At 37.9% G+C, this 27909-nt stretch overlaps 1 protein-coding gene across 6 annotated transcripts; it reads left to right on the top strand.

Moving 5' to 3' along the window:
- The first annotated feature begins 17384 nt into the window (after positions 1 to 17384).
- LOC132043341 (nuclear transcription factor Y subunit C-9-like) lies at positions 17385 to 22202 on the top strand. 6 transcript variants are annotated; one of them, XM_059433849.1, is made up of 6 exons: positions 17385 to 17541; positions 17665 to 17715; positions 17757 to 17779; positions 20255 to 20328; positions 20440 to 21098; positions 21886 to 22202. In XM_059433849.1, exons 4-5 carry the CDS (start codon positions 20298 to 20300, stop codon positions 21072 to 21074), a joined length of 666 nt encoding a protein of 221 aa, XP_059289832.1. In that variant the 5' UTR covers positions 17385 to 17541; positions 17665 to 17715; positions 17757 to 17779; positions 20255 to 20297; the 3' UTR covers positions 21075 to 21098; positions 21886 to 22202. The 6 variants fall into 6 exon arrangements, 5 of the variants coding, with proteins under 5 accessions (XP_059289832.1, XP_059289831.1, XP_059289830.1 ...); XR_009411778.1 differs by lacking the exon at positions 17757 to 17779 and adding an exon at positions 21373 to 21481 and having other exon boundaries at positions 20255 to 21098; XM_059433848.1 differs by lacking the exon at positions 17757 to 17779 and having other exon boundaries at positions 17386 to 17541.
- Positions 22203 to 27909: the final 5707 nt, after the last annotated feature.

The following is a 27909-nucleotide window of genomic DNA, read 5'->3' as shown; positions in this document are numbered from 1 at the left end:
GGAGTTTGATCCTCTTTTGTGATGGTATAGAATGTTTTGGAATGGTGGAGAACCTTCAAGAACTCTCTTATAATGGAGAGAGAAGTGTGGGAGATTCTAGAGAGGTGTGGAGATGTTAGGAGATTTCTAGAGGGTTGTGGAGTTGAAGAAAAATGAAGTGTAGAGGCCCTTTTATAGGTGCCAAACTAGGATTGGGCCAGGTCACCCCATAAGTGGGCTTTTAAGTGAGTTTTCCGGATTTTTCGCCCAGGTTCGTATTCCTCTGGCTGTCCGTTTTAAAACGCCCATAACTCCCTACTCCAATGTCGTATTGACGAACGGTTTGTTGCGTTGAAAACTATACTCGACGAACTTCATTTTTGGCTTTTGAAACACTTTAAAACTCCTGATATACCTGGAGATATACTCCTCCAAAGTTGACCCAAAATTCTGTCAACTTTTTCCAAATTTTCGACAACTTATTTTCTTCGATTTGCTTGGTCCTGGAATCTTCCGAAACTCTACATACATGATATTTATCATTAATCATACTTGATAATGGTCATGTCCTTTGGTTCCAAGGTTATCCTTCCCGGTTATGACTTACGAGATCGTAATTCATCCTTTACTTCATTGATACGTACTTCCCATGGCTTGTACCTTTCAAAAATTCATGGGACGTCTTTGATAATCCATTAGTACGGTGAAGTACGTGGCAGACTCATGCTCTGAAAGTGTGAGGTGTAACATCCTTCCCCCTCTTGAAACATTCGTCCTCGAATGTTGTAGCTTACAACGCTTTCATTAGTTTCTTGAAATGGTTGTCCTCCTTTAGTTCCTGGTCTCCATGCTCTTATACTATAGGCTCATTAGTCTTCTTTCATATTCTCTCAATTCTTTGTCGAACTCATTCATTAGTTCTATATCCTCATGTTCTTATGTATATATCCAGTGGTCAACTGGTATCTAGCTACCGTCCCGGGACCTGTTGCTATTAAACGGTCTTAACTCATGATTGCTACGGCTCCCTGCTGATCTGTGAGCACTCTTAATTGTTGTACTCTTTTGCCTTGCTCCTTATTCCTCTACTAGTAAACAAGTTCTCTTGTTCAGATATGGCATCTTTCCTTGCTTGCTTCTCTGGTGTTATTTCAGATCATCCCTTTTTGTACTAGTCGACCTTATATACATACCTTCTCATCTCCTTTTAATTCCTTGGTCGGACCCCCTTAACTCCTTACAATATCATCATATTCATATTTGAACTTTTCCTTTAATTTTCTCTCCTCAGTTTTTGCATAATTACAAAATAAACTCATGAACATGGAACTAAGATAAAATCCTACTTAATCATAATTTCCTCCCAATACGAGTATGCTTCCCTCCTTAAGTCCTTGGCTCTCTTATACAAGTGACTAATTGAGACTTAAACTGACCTCCATTCTTTTTCGGCTCGGTATCGTTGTTCTTGCAACATTCTGTTGGCCATTTCATCACAGGGATTGTTTATATGGTTCTATGTCATACACTCTCACAATTGATATAACCGGCGACTTGAAATTTCCTGACTTACGAGGTACTTCCTAATCTCAGGCATGACTAATGTGGTTATACCTCAGAAAATTTTCTGTTAATGCACAGTGAATAGACTAACAAAGAGAACAAAGTATATGGTATTTCAATAAGTAAGGAATGACATTTGATGACCCTAATTAATATTTCAAAGACATTCGAGGTGGGGGGAGAAAGTTTGCCAAGAGAAGGCAAGGCATACGATATGTATCGGAAAGGATTTACGAGTAACAAGTTAATGATGATTTAATAATACTTTGGAGAAGAGTTATAATGTCCCTTAGATCGTTAATGAGGTGATAAACAAGTGTCAAGAAGGTTCCATAAGGATTGGAGATCAAACGAGTCGACGAGAATGAGTTCAGAATGACTAGGCATTATACGACCCAACATACTGGCTGTATAAATTATACTGGCCGTATGTTTGGCTGTATAATCAGCCCAGATTAGCACACCTCACTGGACCAAATCTACGGCCAGACATACGGTCAGTATAATTTATACGGACCGTATGTTGGTCCGTAGAAAATGGTCGGGGCAGATGGAGTATTATTAATAAGGGGTCCAAGTTTATTTCATTTCATTTCCCCTCCACTCCCCTTCTCTCTAGAACTCTTTAGAACATTTCTCCACACTTCTCCCACAAGAATTCAAGAGATATTAGTGATCAACTTCATCAAACCAAGAGAATCAAGTGTAAGAAACCCATTAAAGTTCATCCAAGATAAGGAATCCAAGTGAAGGTGAAACTAGGGTTTTGCTCAAGTGAAGTGTTTCCGCCTAAGGTTCATTCGTACACCATCTAAGGTAAGTTTTATGGTATTTCCATGTTGTTTAAGGTATTGAGAAGTTGAAACACTTGGATTGTAGAAGAATATAGAAAATGGGTCATAAATGTGGGAATAGTGTCATTTTTGAGTAATAGCTTGGATTGAGTCATGATTCTTGATATGTTGTGATTATGGGTATGTTATAAATGATGTTAAGAACATGGGATAGACATTGTATATGAATGAATGTAATCGTGTGCTATGACCATGGATATGGATGATTGGAAGTGAATTGAGAAGTAAGGATAATGTAGGTGAATAAGGACAATTGTTATGATGTTGTGAATGTTATTATTGATGTTTGGGAATTGATATATGATATGGAGGAAGTCGTATAAATAAAGGAGATGTTGTCCAATTTTCTCTAGCTTTAGTCATGTATGCTAAGCTATCGATTTTTCTAATGTTAGTATAACTCCAATGAAGGTAAAACGTGAGCATTGAAGGGGAACGTGCAAGTGATAGAATAGTTGAACAGGTATGTAAGGCTAACCTTTCTTTCATAAGGCATGGTTCCTTGGCCAAATATCTAATCTTCTATGAGCCTATGATGTCCTCCAAATGATTCTAACTTTAAAAGCTACTAAGCTCATGAATCTCGATATGTTACGATTGTACTAAATGCCTCCTATGATGAGTAATCCTTTTAGGGATAGATGTAATGAGCAACGATAGTAATGATGCTAAAGATGCTTATGAGCTTTCATATATATATGTGTCTATGTATGGCTATTATGAAACCCCGAGCTTATATGGCCGGGTAGAATATATATATATATATATATATATATATATATATATATATATATATATTGCGCGCGCACCACTGTAGTTGGGTACGGATAATCCTGAGCCTTGGTAGGGCCAGGTATGTATACTCACCGAGCCTTGCCATGGCCGGGTATGTGAAGCACCGAACCTTCATGGTCGGGTATGCTTTGTACATGATATGGAGATGTATACGAATATGCTATGAATACGAAAATGGATACGAAATGTAAATGAGTACAGAAACGGATATGGATGTATGTACACAATCACGCATTAGAAATGGAAAGTCCCTATGAAAAGCAAGTAAGTGTTTATGACGATGATACTACTATCTCCGATCCTATGCTATTTCTTATGTTGTCTATTATGCTTTCATAATGATGTGATCATGCTTTACATACTCAGTACATTCTTCGTACTGACGTCCTTTTGTTTGTGGACGCTGCGTCATGCCCGCATGTGGCCAGGGAGACAGGCTTGATCCATAGCTTTATTATTCAGTGACTACATAGCAGAGCTCCATTTCATTCGGAGCTACAGCTTTTGATATTCATTCTTTTGTGTACATATTTATGGGCATGGCGGGGTCTTGTCCCGCCTATATGATATGACATACTCTCCTTAGAGGCTCGTAGACATGTGTATATGGTTAGATGTATTTGGCCTTGTCGGCCTATATTTTGAATATCATTTGGTTAGCCTCGTCGGCTTATGTACATCTATATGGGCATTGTTATTGATGGTGATATATATATGTATTGTTGCCCAATGGAATTAGTATGAATAATGGATGGAAAGTATGATTTAACTATGTGGCTCACCTAGATGTAAATGTGAAAGTATGATAAGAGGTGCCCGGGTGGGTTAGCACCGGGTGCCCGTCGCGGCCCTCCGGTTGGGTCGTGACAGCTGTCTTGCTATCCATAGACACGTTATCTTTCTTTCCTTTGAAGATTATTGAACTTCCAATAAATATTCCTCTTTTAAAGCTTTCATCTCTTCTAGTGCTACAAGTTCTTTTTAGTAATCCCGATTGTTCCTTATACTTATCCCTAGTCACATGCGGCCTTTCTTACTCCTTCTGTTACCCCTTGGAGTACTTTACTGCATATCTAAATGTACCTAAAATTTCTTCGGCGCGAGTGATTCGAGTCATAGTCCGGAATACAACGTATCGCATTGGCGAAACTTATTCTCCTTTCCATATTTGTCTCATGATATACTTGCATTTAATCCATTCTCACTTTTCTTTAGCACATTCTTGACATATCGGTTCATCTCAAAATTTGACTCCTTCAATCCAGTATATTTCCCTCTTTTGAGCTTGGGAATATTGTAGCTCATCTTAGAACTGAATTCGTTCTTCCCCCCTTTTAAAGGATATTCTCATATACCCGTAACCTTTGAGTGTTAACCGTCTTTGATAGTCATCTGGTCGACCTTAGCGATCCTTCAACTCTTCTATTCCATATAATGTCGGAGTTCTTTTCATCGCATGGTTTACTTATTTTCCTTTTTGCTAGTTGAGTTCTTGTATCAAATCAAAATGCTTATCCATATCGGATACAATTTTGATGCCTTCTTTATTGTATTTTCACTTCTACCCTTCGTGACTAGTAGTCCCCTAGGCTAATGAATTAATGGGAACACCAGAATTCATTAAGCCCCTTATGGAGTGTCCGACTGTACCACACTCCTTTAGCCTTAGTCTTTCTCCACGACTATCTTCTTAATATCCTTGAAATTCTCTTTACTCTAGGTTCCTAATTCTGATTAATGTCTATACTATACCATTAAAAGTTGATATTCCACACCATTCATTCCCACAAACCGTCCTTTCATTAGCTTAGCTCATTTTGTCCGTAATTCTTCTTGACTACTTATTTGCATCACAGCTATGCATCATAGTTCTTCTAGTGTTCTGTCGGTTCTGGTTTTTATCATGAAATCCTCACAAAGTACACCCTTTCCTTTCTTCTTTCGTCGAGTCCCCATCTTCCTTTATGATACTACAACTTGTACACACACACACACCCACACATACACATATATCTCGAATTTTCTCAGTTTTTTTCATGATGGCATAGTTGCATCTTTCGCACAACCATTGTCTTCTAATTTCAATTTGTTTTCCTTTGGGCAAGCCTACTGGCTCATTAACTTTCTCCTTGTTGTCGGCGGCCGCATAATTCCCTTTAACCATTTCGTTAACACCTCCTCCTTCCTTTAGTCCTCATAGTCCCTTTTGTTTTCCTTTACTCGTAAAATGCCTGTTTCCATTAATCAACTTTACTCTTAGATTAGGAAACTTTGGAGCGTTTCATTACGGGTGCGAATCCCTTTTGACGCTGAAAATCTGTTCTTGGGGTATTTTTTCCCTTAAATAGGCATACCAATCATGGGTTCACATCTATTCTCCTGGTTAAATCTCAGGAGTTTAAAATTTCCTCGTCACTCTCCTAAGACCTGTTTATTTCTTCTCAAGGATGCACCTTTGTCCATTATTTACAACCTTCTTAGTTCTGGTTATGAAGACGTATAGGTTGGTTCCGGGGTCCTCGCGCATCCTTTGTCACGTGCAACATTACTCGATTTCCCGCTGATTTATTTAAATTTGATCCTATCGTCTGCTTTCCTGCTTTCATCCTAACCTTTTCCTCAAATATATATATTACCTGACCCTCAATGGGTATACGTTTTCCTTGTCCAAGTTTCTCTCCTCTTCATGATATCATAACCTTCTTTTTCCTAATGCTCGTGCTTACATATTTGGTCGGGTTACCGCTATCTGACTTTAATTCCCGAGAAAGCCCAATCCTAGTTCTCTTTGTAGCGATTGCTGCCTCAACTTTGACATACAACACAATCAATACTCTTAACATGTTGTAAAATCAATCATAAGGGTATACATAATACTCGATGTAGCCACTCGTGACTTATCTTTTTATCGCTTTTCAACACCCGTCTGAAAAAAATTGAGGTAAATCCTTCTTATAAGGATTAGCTAGAAATACACCACATATTCCTAAGGTTGATACAATCTCTACTTCCTTCGTCGGCCAAGCAACATCACCTTTAGAAGTTATATAAACAATCCAGAAAACAGTCATAATTGCAAACCAACTTACCTAACCATTTCTCATTCTTGAGTTCAAGGTCATCATTAATACCTGAAGTAATTTGGCCATAATGATTCTCAAAATAGTACCAACTATCAAATACTCAAAATCCCCTTGAAGTCGAATGACTGGTGACTTCTAAATCCCAATGTAAACTCACTTCATATAGGAAAGTTCGATAAAACGAGTCTGAGTGCCTGTCATCAACCCGTCCTGATCTTATGTGTTATCTCGCATTTCGCACGTCGGAATATTTTTAAGTTGGTTGCGAAGAATTATGGACAAGGTTATCTCTCGACGTTGCTTTACGACGAATGGTTTATGATTTGGTTGGAAGGAAGCATTAAGGAAAAAATTTGGGACTAAGAATGCATTATGGAAAATTAAAAAAAAAAAATTCATGAAATGAGAATGAGGTGGGCCATGGCCACATGGAGGCTTAATATATATATGTATGGAATTAGATGACTAAGGGAGCAAAAGTCATCTTTTATTACCTAAGGAAGTTCTAGAAATTTGAAGAAATTTGGAGGGAAATGAAAGCAAAAAAAAAAAAAAAAAAGAGAGCACATGGCCGGCCATGTTCTTGGCCATGTGCATGGCCATGTGCCTCCACTTATATATATAAGTGTGTGTGATGAAAATAGAAGGCAAGTCTTCATCATTTTTGGTTCTAGAGAATTCAAGAAAAGAGAAAGAAAGAAGGAGAAGAGCAGCCGGCTATGGGCTGGCCGAACCACCTCCAAGTTTGATCATAGAAAAATTATTTTTCTTCTAGTTTGTGACTAAATGGAAGGTCCTTTATCTCGTGGAGTAGTTGGTGGAACAAGAAAAACATTCTTCCTTGCCAAGCAAGTCCTAGCCGAGAGACAAAGAGAGATGGAGAGGTGAGGTTCAATCTTCTTTTAATGTTTTGTAGGTGTATATGCATGTTGTGATATGTAAAAAGATGAATGAAGTTCATGGAATTGTGGTGTGTTGGTGTTGTAACCGTGTGTGTGTGCTAGAGCCGTGTGTAGGTGTGTGTTGTATAGGGTGATGAAGTGAATTTGTTTAGCATGTTGGTTGTTGTAATGTGTAGAAAAATGAATGAAACCCATGGAAGTATGTATGTTGAAGCTTGGCCGAATGTGGGCTGAAGTGGTAGAGGCATGTTGAACTAATTTTATGTTGTATTTTGGTGGTTGTTCGTTGCGAATTATGTAGTGGAAATGAAGGTTTAATGACTTATGTTGGTGTTGCAATTGTTGTGGGCTGTTTTGAAAGTTAATATGGTTCTAATATGTTCTCTTATACTTATGAAGCTAGTGTGGAAATGTATGGAATTGTTGACGTAGTATGAGAATTGGAAAGAAAGAAACGCATTATTGTTGTATTCATTAAGTTGGAAGATTTCGGGTCGCATAGCATATTGTTGAATTGTCTTGAAATATTGCGCGAATTGCTTAGAATGCGTTATGAATTGATTATGGATGTTGTCTTTATGATTATTGGTTTGGTTGTTGTTGATGTTGGCCGAGTTAAATTCTCGGGGTTGATGGATTTATAGGGGAGGTGCTGCCGAAATTTCCGTAGATAAAGTGACGGCTTGGAATTGAGTTCTTCAATACTTGTGGCGAATGTTGGGTGTCCAATGACATCTTTTGTAGATCGCGAGAAGCCGAGACGCAAGCGTGAATTGGTAGAGGGCGGCCAAGGTATGTAAAGCTCACCTTTCTTTCTTTGGCATGTCTTAGTACTATTAGGCTAAGACCCGAGCCTTGGGGGTTATTCCACTCTTAAAATCCGAGCTCAAAAACGTACTTTGTTCGATCCTAAAAGCATACTCCTTATTGCATTCAAGCTAAGATCCTTAGGTTTCCAAAGGATTGGATTTTAAAAAGACCTATAAAGAACTTTGACTACAAAAAGGGTCCCGAACTTCAAACGTCCGTAACTTTCGCATACGAGCTCGGAACGCCCCAAAACATAATAGGTAAATTCATAGGACATAACGTTCCCCTAATTCTCGTAGTCGGGCTCGGATGGGGTTGGTACCCGTTTGTGGGGCCCGCGGCCCTTCTATGCTTACCCTTGATTATTTCTTGAAAAACTTAATACTATTCTCACTTCGACTTCCGCATATGGATTCTTTACTTGCATAATGAGTTATAATTATGATTTTGTGAATATGATTACTCGCTTATCTGTTAAGTCTGAAATAAGGAACTGTATATATATGATTTAATACGTAACTCTGATTGCAAAGTTATATTTGATATGTTCCGAACAACATTCGAAAGAAATCTGATTTGGTCATTACTTGGATTCTGGAATGATAGTTCATTTTGAATGTTCTGTTAAATCTGTGTATATGTTTGGAGATATGTATAGATCACCCGATTCTGCTCGTGCACATGTTTGTTACTTCCTTCGCCGAGTCCCGGGCCGGTACTATCGTGCGCACAATGCGAAGTATGATGAGTTTCCGAAGTATGATGTGTCCGGTACGCCGAGCCCCTTTTGGCCGGGTACCGTGGTTATGTGATATCATTATGGTGTTATGATGTGTCCGGTACGCCGAGCCCCTTGGCCGGCACCGTGGTTATGTGATATGATGTGTGACGGAGATGCAGGAGATTTGAAAACTTCCGAAGTATGATGTGTTGTGCGCCCATGGGCAGAGGGCGACCACGTTCCGTCCGCCGAGACCCATTATGGGCCGCATAGGATGTACGGTATGCTATTCTGTTTGATCTGATGATATAATAACTTGATAATGTGGGAATCTGACCATATGATGAGTCTGTTCTGATGATGCGATAGTCCGATGATGTGACGATTTGATGATATGAAAATCTGATACTATGGTAATCTGATGATACGATAATATGACGGTTCTGTGCGATGTGATGATTTGATCTATTTTCTATTTATGTAAGACAGAGATGTTTTTCGAAAGGAAAGAAGAATAAGCTAAGCCTTCTGGCATTCTGACTACTAAATCTGTTTTCTGTACTTCGTATATGATTTCCGAATTGATATGATTATGATGTGTTTTGCTCACCTCCAAGCATACGTATGTACAATAAGGGTTGCACGAGCAAGTTATGACTCTCCAGTTCCTATACTTGTTTTCTGTGATCCTTCTTTCCCGTTATGATTCTGTTAGTGGATTTCTTGCTTTACATACTCAGTACATATTCCGTACTGACCCCCTCTTCTTCGGGGGCTGCGTTTCATGCCGCGCAAGTACACCCAGGTGGGCTAAAGATATTAGCAGAAGATGTTCCAGCGGGATTGGCGAGCTCCACTTGCTCCGGAGCGCTGCCGAGTCAGAGTTTGTTCGTGTTATGATATCCGAGTCGTGTTAGAGACTTTGCAGACAGGGTCGTGTGTATAAGATGTCCGTTGTGAGCGGCTCCATAAGCCGTAGTATCGTTATATGTAGATTTACAGATTTTGTACGGTTACAAGTTTTGTCTAATTTGAAAAAGATATAAAGTATGTTTGTTCTTTTGAAAATTTCTATTATGTATTTATGATTTGGTCGAGGGCCCAGTATGAATACGAGTGTTACGATAGTCAGAGGGTTCGCTCGGCCCTAGATAAGGGTCGGGTGCCCATCACACCCTATCGGAAATTGGGGTGTGACATTATGTATATATCTATAAACTTCTAGAGTAAAACTTTCCCTTTCTCGTTAACTTCCTTTCCCATATCAATATCTTTTCGTTATCTCTTACTCACCAATCTATAAATCGTAATACTGTATTTGAATTCTTAGTGCCAACTTTCCCTATATCTTCAATAAATCTCAATTCTCCAAAATCTCAAATGCACTCATTCCAACTCCTTTAATTACTAATCATTTTTCCCTTTAGGGTTCTTCCCTTAAATTAAAATCATTCTAAAACTTCTCTTTGAAAACGTCTCATAATGGTTCATTCAATCATGACTTACCAAACATCCGATTGTCACATTTTCCCTTCTTTCTTTCTCTATAGCATAGACATTCAAACAATTCAATTTGTAAAAATTTCGGCAGAGTTTCCTCTTTACTTCTTCTTCGCATCATTCCCGCACACACCGTAAAACACATCCAATGCCTCACAGGGCGATCACAATTACCAGTAACATTTAGCTCAAGTTCTTATATCAAAGTCTATCAATATCAATAAGGCAGGAACATACCTTTTGGAGTATCAACTTCAATTCTCATCAATTACTTCATAGCGACATAATCAACTGCTCATTCACAATAAAAAAATTTAGACTTAGAATCAGGGGCATCACATCCTATAATTTAGCTCTACAAAGACGATCTAAGATGAGAAGGAAGGGTCAATGGTTCCTAAATGCCTTGCAGCCTTTTGTTTAAAAGTGTAGTGCGCTTCAAACCCATAAACAAGACTCTACTGGACACGGCTCATAGACACTCCCTAGGACGAACTGCTCTGATACCACTTTTGTCACGACCCAACCAGAGGGCCATGACGGGCACCCGGAGCTAACACACCGAGCACCTCTAAACATACATCTCATAATCATTTCTAGGTGGACCACAAAGATATCTCATGGGCGTCATACTCTGTAAGGGCATATATCACAAAATAACGGCACATCTTTACATAATCATCAACAATTATGCCCATCACCACAAGCCAACAAGGCTACTAAAATATTATACAACAATATGAACCGGTAGGGTTATGAAATGTCTAACTGTACATACATGTCTACGAGCCTCTACATAGAATACAAGTGATCGTAAAGACCAATACTAATAGACTGCAGCTCTGAAGTAAGTGAAGTGCTCCTCAGAATCCTTTGATAAAGCACCTACGGATTTGATCCGTCTCCCTGTCTACCTGCGGGCATGAACGCAGCGTCCACAAGAAAGGACGTCAGTACGAACAGTGTATTGAGTATGTAAGGCAAGATAACTACTGAAATGAAATAACAAGCTGTACTCTGGATATCTTAAGAAAGAATCTAGAGGTACTCTACCTGGGTTGCCTCTCATCTGAGGCAAGATAACATAATTCTATAGATATAACTCCGTGACTCGAAGGTCAGGCATAGATAACTCCATGACTCATAGGCCAGATATAATCAACCCCATGACCCGTAGGTCAAGTAACAACTCCATGACCCGTAGGTCAGGTAACAATTCCATGACTCATAGGCCAGGCATATACAAACATACAATGATAACTTAAAGGCAACATAATAGCCTGTAAACAATATGTACACTATTTATTCCTTTTGTCATTCTATCATCTTATATAACCCAACTATTCTTATATCCGTCCTTAACTGGAGAGAATTATTACACTAGGGTTATTGTAACCTGAGTATAATCTTCATGAATAAAGACATCTTGGTGCGAATAGTCAAAGGTGGCTCAATAGTAGAAATCATGCCAAATAAAAGAAGGAACAACCTTAACATACCTTTTGGTCTCCTACTATTTAACGCTTATCCTTCCAAGCTCGTAAATCTACATTCAAGAGAATTCATACCACTGTTAGGCTTATCGTCATATACTTATCTTAAGTCTTCAAATTAATTCCTTTTAAAATCTGCCGTAATTCGGGCAGCATCTCCCCTGTTTATATCCCTAGCTCGAAATCACAATACCAACAAAACAACAACAATAGCAATACTAATATCAACAGCATCATCATCAACACCAATATACTTCATAAAACATCCCACAGGATGTTTTTCGCAATTTCTCAACCAACCATAACAATATCCACAATACCATAATCAAAGAATTGTATTCAATTTAATCTCAAATTAATCCAAAAGCTCCTTTCAAATTCATTACATAGTCATCATCTTCACTTTAATACTTTGCAACTTCTCTACTATGATTCTCTTCTTTTATAGGACATGCTAAACCTTCAAATCAACTTAATCATGAGAATAGGATGGAGAACATACCTTGCACTAGAAGAATCTCACCCCACTCAACTTCGTCCAAGACCAAATTCATCACAACATTAAGTAGAGACAAGAACAATCCTTCTCCATGAATTATCTTGGGGGTTTGGAGTTTGATCCTCTTTTGTGATGGTATAAAATGTTTTGGAATGGTAGAGAACCTTCAAGAACACCCTTATAATGGAGAGAGAAGTGTGGGAGATTCTAGAGAGGTGTGGAGATGTTAGGAGATTTCTAGAGGGTTGTGGAGTTGAAGAAAAATGAATAAAATGAAGTGTAGAGTCCCTTTTATAGGTGCCAAACTCGGATTAGGCCGGGTCACCCCATAAGTGGGCTTTTAAGTGAGTTTTCCGGATTTTCCGCCCAGGTCCGTATTCCTCTAGCTGTCCGTTTTAAAACGCCCATAACTCCCTACTCCGATATCATATTGATGAACGATTTATTGGATTGGAAACTAGACTCGACGAACTTCATTTTTGGCTTTTGAAACACCTTAAAACTCCTGATATACCCAGAGATATACTCCTCCAATGTTGACCTAAAATTTTGTCCGAAATTCTGCCAATTTTTTTCAAATTTTCGACAACTTATTTTCTTCGATTTGCTTGGTCCCAGAATCTTCCGAAACTCTCCATACATGACATTTATCATTAATCATACTTGATAATGGTTATGTCCTTTGGTTCCAAGGTTGTCCTTTCCGGTTACAACTTACGAGATCGTAATTCATCCTTTACTTCATTGGTACGTACTTCCAATGGCTTGTACCTTCCAAAACTTCATGGGACGTCTCCGATACTCAATTAGTACGGTGAAATACGTGGCACGCTCATGCTCTGAAAGTGCGAGGTGTATCACTCATGCAATTAACAAAAATTCAATTGTAATCAATTTTGGCAATAACTGCAAGTATAGCCAAATAAAACATAAAACTGTGGCGTAATTGATTTTCTAGTTAATTAATCAATTTTCTTGATTTAACGGGGTAAAATATTTGTTAATTTAATAGTTTCAAACAATTAATTAAATAATTACTTTAAACTATTTTATTTTGACAAATATACTTATATTTTATGAAAAATATGCAAAATACTTAAAATGACCTACAATATATTTTTGAAACTATTTTCCCCAATGGAATGGCAAAATGTTATTGGAATTGTTACGACCCAAACCGATGAGTCGTGACGAGTGTCTGACCCCTAGTGACCAAACACCCCTATACTCATATCTGAACATCAAGGGCCCATAAGTAGCTCACACCGATCTCATACCGCTCATGAAAGGGTGACCTCATGAACTCGCACACACACACACACACACACACACACACACACACACACACATATATATATATATATATATATATATATATATCTTTCGAAAGAACAAAGGCAAGCCAACTAGGCCGCTACATATACCGTACACAAAAGAATAGAAGCGACAAGGCTACATCATCTAACATATACATACAACCGTCTGCGCACCTCATCAAGTATAGCGCGCGTAAAGCGACGAGACAGGGCCCCGTCATACCCATATGCATATACATCTCAAAAGAATAGCATACCAAAATAGACTCAGCCTCCGATCAAATGGAGCATACCGACCACCGCCGGATATAGAGGTCCTGCGGGCCGACCACTCCTCGTCTACCCGAACCTGCGGCATGAACGCAACCCCCCGAATAGGGGAGTCGGTGACGATAATGTACTGAGTATATAAGGCATAAGAGTAACATAAGCATAAGCATAAGAGTCATGAACGGAATCTGAAACTCAAAGGCCAAACTGACGGTCTGCATAGATTTGTATGGACAAGTATCTGTAAGACTGGGAATCTGAAAGTATCTGCACAAATCTGTATAACTGACAATGTCTCTGTGGGCTTATAACATGCTCTCAATGATCATCATGCTCGTGTATATATAGGTCATAGTGCCGAGGAACGTTCAGTCCGATCCATTATCTCATATCCCATCGGCCTCTTTGCAGCCATCATCATATACATTGCTGTGGAACGTGCAGCCTGATCCATATATCATCATCATGGTGCACCAGCTGATCAGGTGGTAATGCGTATATAACGCCTATCCCTTTCCCCATACCCCATATACATATAATATTCACGTATATAACGCCTTCTGGTCACGGGTCAATATGCATATGAATATATGAATGTAATGCATGTGTAAACTGAATACATAGAATTCTCGGAGTGACACAAGGTCGTACTATCTCCGATGAACGTCTTTTGGGCTAACATCATCAACACAAGAAATCTCAAGACCCATGAACAGAAGGAACAATCATAAACGGGGTATAGGAACATCAAAGACTGAAGTACTCCTAGTGCTTCTAAGAGTATAGTAATATGGAAGCTCTTTTAATCGCTTGTTGGCTCATAACATAGGATCATGCCAAAATGAAGAAGGAATAGCCTGAACATACCTTATCGCCTTCTTAATCACTTAACGTTCTCCTTCCAACTTCACAAAGTCTACCTTCAAGAGGAATTACAATAAGGTTAGGTCTTGGAAAACACTCTTAAGCTCAATCTAGCATAATTAACGAGGTAACGAAATTTGGGCAAAGACTTCCCTATTTTATCAACTTTCACCATATGCCAAAACAACTCCCAACAACAATAACAATCATCCATAACATCACAATCAAGAATTCATATTCAATTAAATCCTAAGTCTAGCCAAAATCCCCTTTTTAAGTTCACTCATAGTCATCTTCTTCATTACACCATCCATGGCTTCTCCACTTTCATTCTTTTCCTTTCTAAGGGGTACTAAACCTTTATATCAACTCAACCATAAGAATAAGATGGGAAACATACCTTGTAATCAAAGAAATTCACTTCACTCAACTTCCTCCAAGCTCACATTCACCACAACTTTGAGGAAAACCAAGAACAATCACCTTCCTTGGATCACCTTTGGGTTTTGATGTTGATTCTCTCCTTGGATGATATGGAAAGGTGAGAAGGGTTTTGGAACCTCCAAAATCTCTCAATAAGACTCTATAAAGGTAGGGAAATAAGTGCGGAAGGGTGGAAATGAGTTTGGGGTCGTTTGGGTTTTAAAAAGGTTGCCAAATCACACCCCGACGCACTTGGCGAAGAGTATGCGGCCTAGCACACTGCCGCACACTCCACCCTTGGATTGGGGAGTATCTTGGGCAGAAAGACCAGCCATTTTGGCAAGTTGGAATCCAGTGTGCAGGTCAGCACATTGAGTGTGCGACCGCACACTGCCCACTTTCTCCTAGTTTCGCGAAAATGCGATCTTTTCGATTCGTTTGATCTCCAATCCTTATGGAACCTTCTTGGTACTTGTCTATAACTTCATTAACCATCTAAGGGACCTCATGTCACTTCCTCAAGGTGATGCTAGACAACGAATAGCTCAAATGATACGAAATTTCCTAAAACATGGCTCAACCTTAACTTTCTCCGACGAACTTACTTCTTTAGCCTCAAATGCCTTTGGAATCTTAATTAGGATGATCAAACATCCTTCTTAACCTTACAAGGGGTTCATGTCCACTTTAGGGTTTACGTTGGCATGTTTGTAATGCGAGCGACATGAAATTCCAAGGTGTAACAGGAATAGTTTTTGTAAAAATCATTTTGATTTATAAAATCCATATTTTACTCCGTTTGAGATTCAAGAACTCCGAATGATTAAATAAAATTATTGGAGGGCCAAAATAAGGTGTCAACAAAGGGTTAAAACAAGTGTTAAGGAAGCATCGTGAGGATTGGAGGTTAAGATGTTAGAACCCGTACTTTCGGAATAAAAACTAGGAGTGCTTAAAATGCTAAGGAAGTCATATTTTAAGGTGTCTGAAGTTTTTAATAGTCATATGTTAAGTTTTAAAGTCAAGCGAGTTGTAAAACAAAAGTCGGCAAAAGTTGTCGCAAGTTACGTTTATAAGCTTACTGAAATTTGGGTCAGATGTCACTGAATATTTATCCCAATATACTTGGATTCATGAGGTAATACTCCCACCATATCGAAGGTCTACCAGCCTTGTTTCCAACGCATTAAACCGTTCGTCGATACGACGTCAGAGTAGAGAGATATTCACGTTTTTGCGAGATTACGCATGCAGCCCCTTGGGACCCACTTGAGGCGCTGGAAACTTATCCACTTATATTTAAGAAGTGGAAGCCCATTTTCACCTCATTGTTTGACCCAAACTAACCATACACCTCTCTAAAAAGTTCTCTAAGAGTTATCCCATGTCTCAAGAGTAAATCCAAATGTAAATCACCTAAATCAAGTGTCGGAATCCCGTGGGTTTAGTAGATCATAGTTTTATCGCGTTGTGCTTGTGTTGGTTGTTCTTCCAAGTTGAGGCAGCATAAGAAAAGACTTGTGCTTGCTAGATTAACGTAAGATTCTACTTCTCCTATATGTATTTGAGTTCATAAAAGTTGTAGCTAGATTGTTTGGTTGAGAACTTGTGAAATAAAGGTCGAAAATCGTATATGATGTAGTTGTGAGCCGCTGGACTGTTTTGAAGTTTTTCTAAGTTAATTACGGCTGGTTTTCGAGATTTAAGGTAATAATGTTCTTCTTCATGTATAATACCACAAATTACAAAAAACAAGACTAGTATTATAAAGCAAAGGTAAATACTTACCTGTACCGGGTGTTTACATCAAGCCAATGCAATTTATCATAGTTAAGTGATTTAATGAAGTGAATATATACATTAATTAACCATGATTAAGCTATAGTTGTATATATTCAAACACATGTCATGCATCTATTACTTTGGTGAAACCGAATGTGGATAAATTTTTACCTAGAGCAAAGCATGAGTAGAGGTCTCTAAAATTATCATATTAAAAATTTTAAAATTGATTTGTGTTTCTTTTTGAAAGAAATATCTTTTCTTTTTCAAGCTTGGTTGAATCATTTTACCATCAGCCCAGTATCTATCGGAAACAGCTTCTCTATTTTGCAAGGTAAGGTAAGATCTGCCTACACTCTATCATTCCCGGACTCCCACTTTGTAAGATTACACTGAATATTTTATTGTAGTATTTGTTTTTCTTTTTGAGAGAAATATTTTAGTACAGCGTAAGCATGAGATTGTGAGCATAAGGAAGTCAAACAAAAGGGTGTCACGTGGAGAGTTGTAGTTAAACCAACCAAACTAAACTCGTGTTTTCCTAAGTGGGGCAAAGTAGAGCAGTATTTATTTATAGTCATGTTTTGTGACAACACAACACTTAGATTCCGTCATCCACCATCGTCTCTCATTGAACCCTAGCTGTCTGATCTCTCTTCAATCAAAACCCAAAACTTGCTTCTTCAGGTTCAATTTTCAATTAATTTGATTTTTTTTCTTGAGATGTAATCTGATTGCCACGAAAATTTTGCCTAGTTGGGTTTAGATTCTGTTTTAAAGTTTTATGTTGCTTGTTAATATTAATGGTAGGTACTTGATCGCTTGTTTAATCAAGAATTTGCTGCTGGAAACGGTCCAAAGGTACTATTTTTACTCCCTAGAACGTCTTTTACTGTCCAAAGGTATGCTTTTTTACTGTTCAAAGGTATGATTTTTTACTGTGGCTAATTAAAAAAACTACTCCCTCCGTTTCATGTCTGGTTTTGATTTGACACGAAGTTTAAGAAAGTAATCTTAGTTTAACGATGTGTAGAATGTATCAAAATACCCTTTAATTTATGCTCTTAAATATGCCATGCTTAATTGAGGATTTGCTGTAGAAATGGTCCAAAGGTAGGGTTTTTACTCCCTAGAACGTCTTTTCCTGTGGCTAGTAATTAAAAAAAAAAAAAATACTCACTCCACTTCAATTTATTTGTCTGGTTTTGATTTGGCACAGAGCTTAAGAAAGTAAGGAAGACTTTTCAATCTTGTGGTCTTAAATTAAAAGATATGTGGAATGTATCAAAATGCCCTTTAATTGCGTGGTTTTAAACATGTCATGTGGAAAGTTAGAATTAAAGAGTTGCAAGAAAGGGATAGAGGCGTTCTTTTTTAAACGGACTAAAAAGGAAAGTAAGACAAACAAATTGAAACGGAGGAAGTACTACACAAGGTACTCGACTCTGGTCAATCCAGTAAGAGCACAAGCAAAAACTGATTTGTAGTGGCTTGTTGTAGTGTTTAGAGATGAAATAGATGGAGACTTTTGTGGAATGTATAAGAAAGATTATTTGTTAGTTAATTGAGCTGTCTGGATAAAGATGTGTTTTTTAATACGTGAATTAGTAGGAAATGAGTTGGGATTTACTGTTCTTTTATCCATGGAACAGAGCCTATTGCTAGTTTAGTACTCCCTCCGTCTCAATTTATGTGGCACCATTTGACTAGGCACGGAGTTTAAGAAAGAAAGAAGGCTTTTGAAATTTTTGGTTCAAAACAAGCCTTAGATTATTGTGTGGCGGTAAATCATCTCATAAAGTTTAATTGTTCTTAAATATAGAAAGGTGACATTGTTTTTGGACAGACTAAACAGGAATGTGTGCCACATAAATTGGGACGGGGGAGTAGTATTTGTTAGTAAAAGCACTTTGGCCTCTGTGATTTTCTTGAGCTTTAGATTGTCCGCTTGGTTGTATATTGTTTGGTTCATGGGATAAGGTGGGATAACCCAGGATTAAGTTTGGGATTAAATTTATAGTTTGTTTGGTTGAACGTATAACTAATCCCGGAATAAATTTATACCTTCAACCAAACAAAATATAAATTTAATCCAAAACTTAATCATGGGATGGATATTCCACCTTATGGTGTTATTTTATCCTATTCCTACTTGGGAGGTGGGATAAATTAGTCCGGGGATTATAATCGCAGGACTATAATCCCGGGATAACTTGGTCCGTGAACCAAACTACCCCGTTTTATGGGCCGTATTTGGATTTGGATCCCCAAAAGAAACAAGATAGCTAATTTATACAAATTATATCAAAATTCTGCAACATTTGATGCGTGATCAAACACTTTGCTATGGTAATTTTATAGCAAATTGGGGTAGTTACCAACTTTGGAATTTTACCTGTATGTAAATTATTGGTTGAAATTCACTGGTGTAAGCTATTTTTATTTGCTAATTAAGTTGATCTGTCCTTTCAAGGGGGTTGATGCTATTATTAATCTTTCCTTCCCATGGTATTAAAGTTTGCTCTTTCTTGCGCTTTGGCTGGTGCTATCTTATGTTCTTTGCTATTGTATGCTTATCGTGTTGTCTTCATTTATACTTCTTAATGGAGCGTAATGACTTCATTGGTCTTAAATTCTAAAATTGGAACGTCTAGAGCTTGGACATTAGTTAAGTTGAAATTCAACTCACACGCTTATATTAAGATTAAGTATATGTCTCGGGATTATCGCCAGATTGTGGTCCTGTCCCAGTTTTCAAGTTTGTCATTGGTGAAATGTTAGGCGTCCTCCTTTCCGTTATCTGGTTGAGCTTTTCTGTCCATATATACGTTGTGCATTTATGTTTGTCTCCTTCGGTCTACCTTTATTCTTACGGTGTTACTAGCTGTGTAGTAATAACATGATGCTGATATATATGAGACTGATTCATCAGAAATTACTCCTAAATACTGCATCTACAAGTACTAATAACATGATGCTGATATATATGAGACTGAATCATCAGAAATTACTCCTAAATACGTGCATCTACACATGACATCACTGCTATAGAAGAAATGATCACAGGCAAGGGCTAGGTTGCGGAAGTTGAGACTCGTATCTTTCTTTACATCGAGCTCTGGTTAATCTTGTCATTTTATAAAGCTGAACGTCAATTGCTCTGTGTATTTGATTCCTTACGTGTTCATTCTAATATTTTTTTCAGAGGTGGGTGGTCAGTTACATAACCTAAATTGTTGTAAGAAGTTAATCCTTTTGACTGATAATTTAAGATTATTACCTTTTGAAGATACATTTCTGTCAGAAGTTTAATCTTATTGAGAGATGACTTTGGACTTAAACATTTCATTTTTATCTGTTCTTTTTTTCATCTGTGTTACTTGTTTGTAAATTTTAACAGAGCATAAAGTGTTAGAGTTCCCCAAGAAGCATACTTGCTCGAAATGGATCAGCAAGGAAACGGACAACCTCCAGGTATTGGAGTCGTTACTACATCTACTCCAATGCTATATGGTGCTCCATACCATTCTACTAACCAAATGGCAGGGCCGCCCTCTCCTCCCGTGTCAGCTGGTGCACAAACAGTTGGTCTTCCTGCATCTTCAGCTCAGATGGCACAACATCAGATTGCTTATCAGCACATCCACCAACAGCAGCAGCAACAATTGCAGCAACAACTACAAAATTTCTGGGCAAATCAATACCAAGAAATTGAGCACGTTAATGATTTCAAGAATCACAGCCTGCCATTGGCAAGGATCAAGAAAATCATGAAGGCAGATGAAGATGTTAGAATGATATCTGCGGAAGCACCAGTTGTATTTGCTCGGGCTTGTGAGATGTTTATCCTTGAGTTGACACTCCGTGCATGGAACCACACTGAGGAGAACAAAAGGAGGACACTCCAGAAAAATGACATTGCAGCAGCTATAACAAGGACAGACATATTTGATTTCTTGGTTGACATTGTTCCAAGAGAGGACTTGAAAGATGAAGTGCTTGCATCAATTCCTAGAGGGAACCTACCTGTTGGAGGCCCTGCCGAGGGTCTCCCATACAATTATTATATGCCTATGCAATCTGCTCCTCAGATTGGAGCTTCAGGGATGTATATGGGGAAGCCTGCTGATCAAGCTCTTTATGGACAGCCTCCCCGTCCTTACATGGCTCAGCCAATCTGGCCCCAGCAACAGCAACAGCAACCACCATCAGACTCTTAAGCATCTGGGGCATCAGATTACTATGTGAGCCCTCTAATATTTTGCAACTGAAGTTACTCTTGTTTTTCTAATTCACTATGTTTCGTTCAGCCTTTACTTCCGTGCATACACCTCTTAACCCCTTGGTGCATCTGTTTTCTATTGGTTTATTTATCTAAAACTAAGGTTCCCTTCAAGCATATATGAAGGGTATTTGCCAATCGGCAACAGGAGGGTCCAGTTATTAGATGCATTTATCTTTCTGGTGCTAGGATTTAATTACTGTCTGATGCATCTTTTTTTAATTCCCTTTCATGAGGATGGATTGGAGAGTAGCTTCCATCAATACAATTGCTATTTGCAGTATTGGAAAATGGTCTTTATCAACCTCTTCCATGGGGGTTTCAAGTTTTCTTTATCATATGAAGGTAGAAGTGTGGTAAAAACTTACTCGCACCTGATGTTTAAAACAGTATCAACTTACCATAGTTAAGTGCTTTAATCAACCTACACGGGTGTTTACACCAAACAACATCTGACTTATCATAGTTAAGTGTTTTAATCTAGAAACAATATGTACTAATTAACTATGGTTAAGCAAGAGATGTTTATGTGCAAACACGTCATACATATAGTGGGTGCAAACACCCAGTGCGGTTAAGTTTTTACCAGTGTGAAATCTTACCTCGCCTAGTGTTATCTGGCAAGGATTTTGGAAACATTATGTGTCAGCTGGCTTATTCTGTTTATCATAATGTATGTTAACATTATTATTATGTCTTATCAAAGCCCTCTTAGCTAACCTCTACTTTTACATTGATATTTGTTGTAGTCGACAGCAGATGGTAATCTAAGATGCAAGTACTGGAGGATACACTACAATGATAGCAGACTGCATATTTGAGCTCATAATAGGGACATATAGAGCAACAGTTCTTCGATGTTTCCTAGTGTAGCTTATTCCTCTCGTGATGAGCTCAATGTATTAGTAACAAAATGAAACCCTCCAAAACCCCTTTTTTATTTATGTTTTCCAGATAAGTAGCAGTGTTAAATGCTTATGTTGTATGACTGATGGTGGTGAGCTTTTGTGGATTGGAAGTAAAACCTGAGTTTAGGTTTGCTTATGTGAATATCTCTTCTAGATGACATCTGCTTTGTTTTAGTTTAACATTATGATTCATGTTGGTTGATTATGCAGCCATGACGAGGGGAATACAGCGGGGGATTGGAGCGAAGCCATCTTGAGTATTTATACTGTTAGAAATGTGGTTTACCTTGTGCTGGTGATTGCATATAAAGTGGTTTAGTACTCCTAGACACAAGACACCATATAACTTGTTGCATAGTTGTTAAAGCCTCAAACATTGAGAAAAAAGAATTAAACCATCTAAACTTCCTATCCCTTCCACCGTTCCCCTGTTTTTGGGTAGTTATAAGTATAAAAGTGAGCTTGGATGGAATCGAACATTTGAGGTTCGAAAAGCTGTTTATTGAGATAGTAAAAGGTGGTTGTTCAGTAGCCTTAATAGGTTTCATTAATTCACTTTCATTTTGAAGGAAAAGGGTATCAAACTATCGATGTACCATTGAGAACATAAACTTCAAAGAGAAGAGTATCTTCGTGTTTTAACATTGTGATATCAATTAAGAATTTGATGTGCGGATGTACAGAATTTGATTGAATATTTCAACAGGTCTGCTTAAGCAACTATTTATCGAAATCCCACATCCGTCCTAATGAATGAAACTAATCGCCTTTCTCATCATGGAAGTTTATACCTAAACCGTAATAAATCGAGTGGATTGAGGTATGTTTTCTTTCTACTTTAACTATCGACCCACCCTTACCAAGAAAAAGGGGGAAAAGAGATCAAATATGATCTTTCTCGTTTGGTAGGAGGGCTTAGTTGTTCCATATAGATGAGATTGGGTGGGGTAGGAAGGGATAACTTATCCCACTTTTTATCCCATATAGATGGGATTGGGTGGGATACCAAAGGAGTTATCCCACCAACCAAACATGGGATAATTTCAATCTCATGAGACTAATAATCCCATCCCACCTCTCCTACCAAACGACCCCTAAATGTCCAAAACGAATAAAGGCATCGGGCTGTAAGTTAAATGGTTGGTTCAAAAAAAAAAAAAAAAAAAAGATGCATACAATTTCCTTAAGAGACTTGAAATTTGCTTATCGAATAGTCATTTGGTATGAAGTGTATTTTCAAAATTTTCATGGTTTTTCTCTATGATAACATTTTCTTTAAGTCTACTAATGTGAATTGATTGACAAACAACTCTTTTCCTCTCCTCTCTCATCAAATAACAATGTTCAATCCCCCACCTGGAGCGAGTGCATTCATAGCTCCAAAGAAAATGTTGTAAACGAGACTCGAATCTGCGTGCTCTATAAAAATTTGAATCCTTTACCACTCAATTGAGTTTTTGGTTTGTGTTAATGGGGTCAAGATTTAATATATATACAAAACACATAAGTTTAACTCTATATACACATTGTAATTTTCCGACGATGGGGTTCGGATGAACCCCCTTGGCTACATGTAGATCCGCCCCGACCGACCAAGTCCATCTCCCACCACTGAGAAATCCATTGATAGAAGCAAAATTATCTTCTTAAACAAATTCAAAGGCACATCTCAGGTATTCAGTAGCTCGAAACCTGTTGTCGAAGATAGAAATGACACTCTTATAAGTAAACCAACGATATTTTTTAGGGCGAAAGATTATTTCATCAACTCAAACTCACCTTGGTAGGCAGATATCTGAAGAATAAACCTCCAATGGAAGCCACAAAGAAGAGTGTTATTAGCCAGTACCCATTGAAGGGATCAATCAAAATTGCTTATTTCGATCATGCATGTTTACCTCGACTTTACGACACTCACAGACTAAAATAAAATCTACTTTAAAAGATTTTACAACACATATAGGGTGCCCCATGAAGCTCATTCCATGAACACCATTTGATATCAGAAATTGAAACCATTATAAGCCCTTGTTTGGATATTGTTATATCAGTTACCATGACATGATCGGGTTAACCAAGATAGTCATCTATAAGGAACAAGCTTTAGCTCTCCAAATCAAGTACTCCCTCAGTTTCAATTTGTTTGTCTTACTTTTCCTTTTAATATGTTTAAAAAAGAATGCCTCTTTCCTTTTTTGACAACTCTTTAATTCCTACTTTCCACATGGTATGTTTAATACCACAAGATTATAGGGTATTTTGTTACATTCTACATATCTTTAGGTAACAATATCGAAAAATGCTCTCTTCTCTCTCCTCTCCCATGCAAACCCTAAACCTAGTGTAGCCTCCATGGCTACGTCGGACACTGGTCAGCCATCCATGGCGGCTGGCTAGCCTCTAGATATTGTCTCTTACGATCTTTTCCCTGCATTACCTTCCACGAAAATACCCGCAACTTCACCTTCTCTCCCATCTCTTCCATTAAACCCTAATATCTCTTTTGCTCAAACTGTACTACAAGCTACTGAGTCTTCTTCATTAGTGCATTGTGAACCAATCCCTCAGAATAAAGTAACGTACGTTGATGGTATACCATACGTGAAATGGACGTCGAATGAAGTGGCTCGAATTGAATTGATTGAAAACTTCCAATATGCCATCGTTGGTAAGTTTTCATATGGTTGGCCTGAGTTGGAAGAACTGAGAACTATCATTCCTAAACAATGTGGTGCAAAGGGTAAATGTACAGTAGGGTTTTTTAGAAATCGACATGTTTTGATACGATGCACGTCAATGGAAGATTTTGTCAATATTTCTTCTAAACCTGCATTTTGGTTGTGTTATATCCCGCGTTTTGTGCGATCGGATAATTCAAGATAATTGCGGGAAAATAACAAGCAAGGCCTTATTTTTATTTTGTTTGGCATACGAGTTGCTTATGAAGAATTTAGAAGCGGAAATATTAAGAAAGGCTAGGGGCAAAAAGGTAAATTTGCCATATGACCTATAGGAACAAGGAGGAACGTCAGGGGTAAATTTGGAAATTGGAGAATAATTTTTCATGAATTGTAAGACAAAAAAATAAGTGGGCTTGACATGGTGGGCTTAAGCCCACATATCATTTTAATTAACTATATAAAAGATGACTAAGTCATCTTACTTAGTTAATTCTCTAGAAATTTCAAGAAGAGAAAGAACAACAAAGAGAAGGAGAAAACATAAGAGGCCATTCGGCCATCTTCAATCCAACAAGAACCTTGAGGAAAAATTTACCAAAAATTATTTTCTTCTAGCCAAACAATCCTTTGAAGGGTCCTTAGCAAAGTGAAGTGGTTATTGGAGCAAGAAAAACATATATTCATACAAGTTGCAAAATTCTAGCCAAGTGAAGAATCAAGGAAAAAGGTAAGGTTTAAGCCTTTTCTTATATGTTATGGATAACTATGTAAGTTGTAATATGTGAAAGTGGAAGAAACTCATGGAAATATGGACACTTGTTGTGGCCGTGCATGTATGTGTGTGTGTAGGAATAATGGCTTAATTATTTTATCTAGTGTTTGATTGTTATTGTTGCGGATGCTATGTTGATAATGGAAGTTGAATGATTTTGGAGAGGTTGTAGTTGTGTATGCATGATGTTGGCCGTGTATAATTGTTGAAGTGTGGAGGAAAATGAGTTAATTTTATTTAGTATATTGGTTGTTGTTGTGTGGATTCTATATTGCTAATAAGAGCTTAGTAAATTTTGTGAAATGGTAGAAGTTGGAGACTTGTGGTTGAAGTTATGTAAATTGAATATTATGTTCTTACATGTATGGCGATATTGGTATGGTGTAGTTGGAAAATATATTATAAGCTTATTATTGTTTTTATTGGAAGTCGGAAAGTCTTGAAGGAAGTAATATGTTGATTGAATTGTTAGAATGTACTTCGGTTTGGTTATTGAGATTGTTAGTATGAATGTTGGCATTGTTGTTGATAGTTTGGCCGGGTTGAATTCCCGGATTGTTGATGATTGAAATTGGCCAAGTTGAACTTGGTGGGATTGTGTATTTATAGTGGAAGTGCTGCCGAAATTTCGGTAGACAAATGTTATTTTAAGATTCCATTTCTAAATGCTCTAATTAAGGTTTGGTAAATGTGACCAATTTGTAGATTTTGGTGGATTTGGAATTTGAAATTGGAGTTGCACAAGGAGCGGAAAAGGTATGTAAGGTCTCACCTTCCTTCTTTGGCATGTCTTAGACATAGTAGGCTTGAATACGCGCCTCGGGGATGATTCCATTCCTAGAAAGCCGAACTTGAAATTAACCCTTTTTCATTCAATAAAATTGAATTAATATTTTGCATAACGTGTTGGAAAGTTACCTAAACATCTAGAACGTGCACAAATAGGACCCGACTACTTTAAAAGCTTTTATAAGTGACGTCTTGGAATGTAACATATGTAAGTTGTGTACGCCACCTCATTTGACTTAAGGTGGACCCACTGTTCCCGGATTTTCTTTATTGCTCCGTTTATCGAACGATAAGTGTTGTAACTATTTTAATGAGAATGGTTCCATGATGATAATGATAACAATGATGTAAGGAAGAGAATATGTCTATGATAAGTGTAACAAGAACGATTCCATGACTAAGAGCCTTAAGTCAAGAATCCAATGCGAGTATGAAAGTGTTAAACTAGTTCTTGGTCTTCAATTTTATTCCTTGGCTACGATACTATTTTCTAAGTATTTCAAGCATATGAACTAACATTTATGATGTCCATGGTTTCGTTTCATGTTTTTTTTCAATATTATTTTCCATTGATAGTCCCACCTTATAATTATCGTTCCTTCAAAGTGAGATATGTATATGACATGGGCTGGGGGGAAAGGATACATGTATATGTGGGGAATGGGAAGGGAAACATGTTTCATTGCCACACTGTCGGTCACTGGCTTATCATCCGGACGCGGGATGCCCGGACGCGGGATATATGGGCGAGCCGACGTATTTCGGCGCTATGTGGGCGAGCCGACGTTGTTCGGTGCTATGACATGACACGATATGCTATGACATGACACGATATGCTATGACATGACACGATACGCTATGACATGATATGATATGATAAGATACGATACGATATGATATGATATGATACTATATGACATGATATGATATGATATGATATAATATGATATGATACGGCATGATACGATATGATATGATTATATGATATGATATGATATGATTTGATATGATATGATACGATATATGATACGATATGATATGCTATGATATAAGTTCTATTTTCTATGTCTATGAAAAGAAATGTTTTTTTCTAAAAAGGAAAATACAAGCATGCATGGTATCCGGCTTGAAAGGGTATTCCTATGTACAAGTTACTTTCTTGCTCCATTATATGTATATGACCCCATGATATTGTTATTCATACTTTGTGCTCCTTGCTTGGTATTAATTTCCATGCCTTACATACTCGGTACATTATTCGTACCGACGCCCTTTTTGTGGGCTGCGTTCCATCTTCTTGCGCGCAGTCGACGGTGGACGAGACTTGACTCCTAGGAGCTCCCCGGCGATATTGTAGCGCTCCGGTTGTTCGGAGCCTCGTTCTTTGGTACTATTTTGTATATATATATTCGGGCACGGCAGTACTCGGCCCTTCCTATGTATATGTGTACTATGTTTAGAGGCTCGTAGACAGATATGTACAGTTAGATGTTTTGTACTTTGATGGTCCTTGTCGCTGTATAATGTGATAGCAACGTTTGCTAGCCTATGTTTATATTATGCTATTAATGTTAAGTGACAAAGAAGAAAAAAAAATACGGTGATGTTCATACGGCCCACTTA

This window comes from Lycium ferocissimum, unplaced genomic scaffold (assembly GCF_029784015.1).
Source record: "Lycium ferocissimum isolate CSIRO_LF1 unplaced genomic scaffold, AGI_CSIRO_Lferr_CH_V1 ctg2313, whole genome shotgun sequence".
In the NCBI taxonomy this organism is placed as follows: domain Eukaryota; kingdom Viridiplantae; phylum Streptophyta; class Magnoliopsida; order Solanales; family Solanaceae; genus Lycium; species Lycium ferocissimum.
Note: the sequence above shows the minus strand (reverse complement) of the source record. Positions and strands in the feature narration are given on the sequence as shown.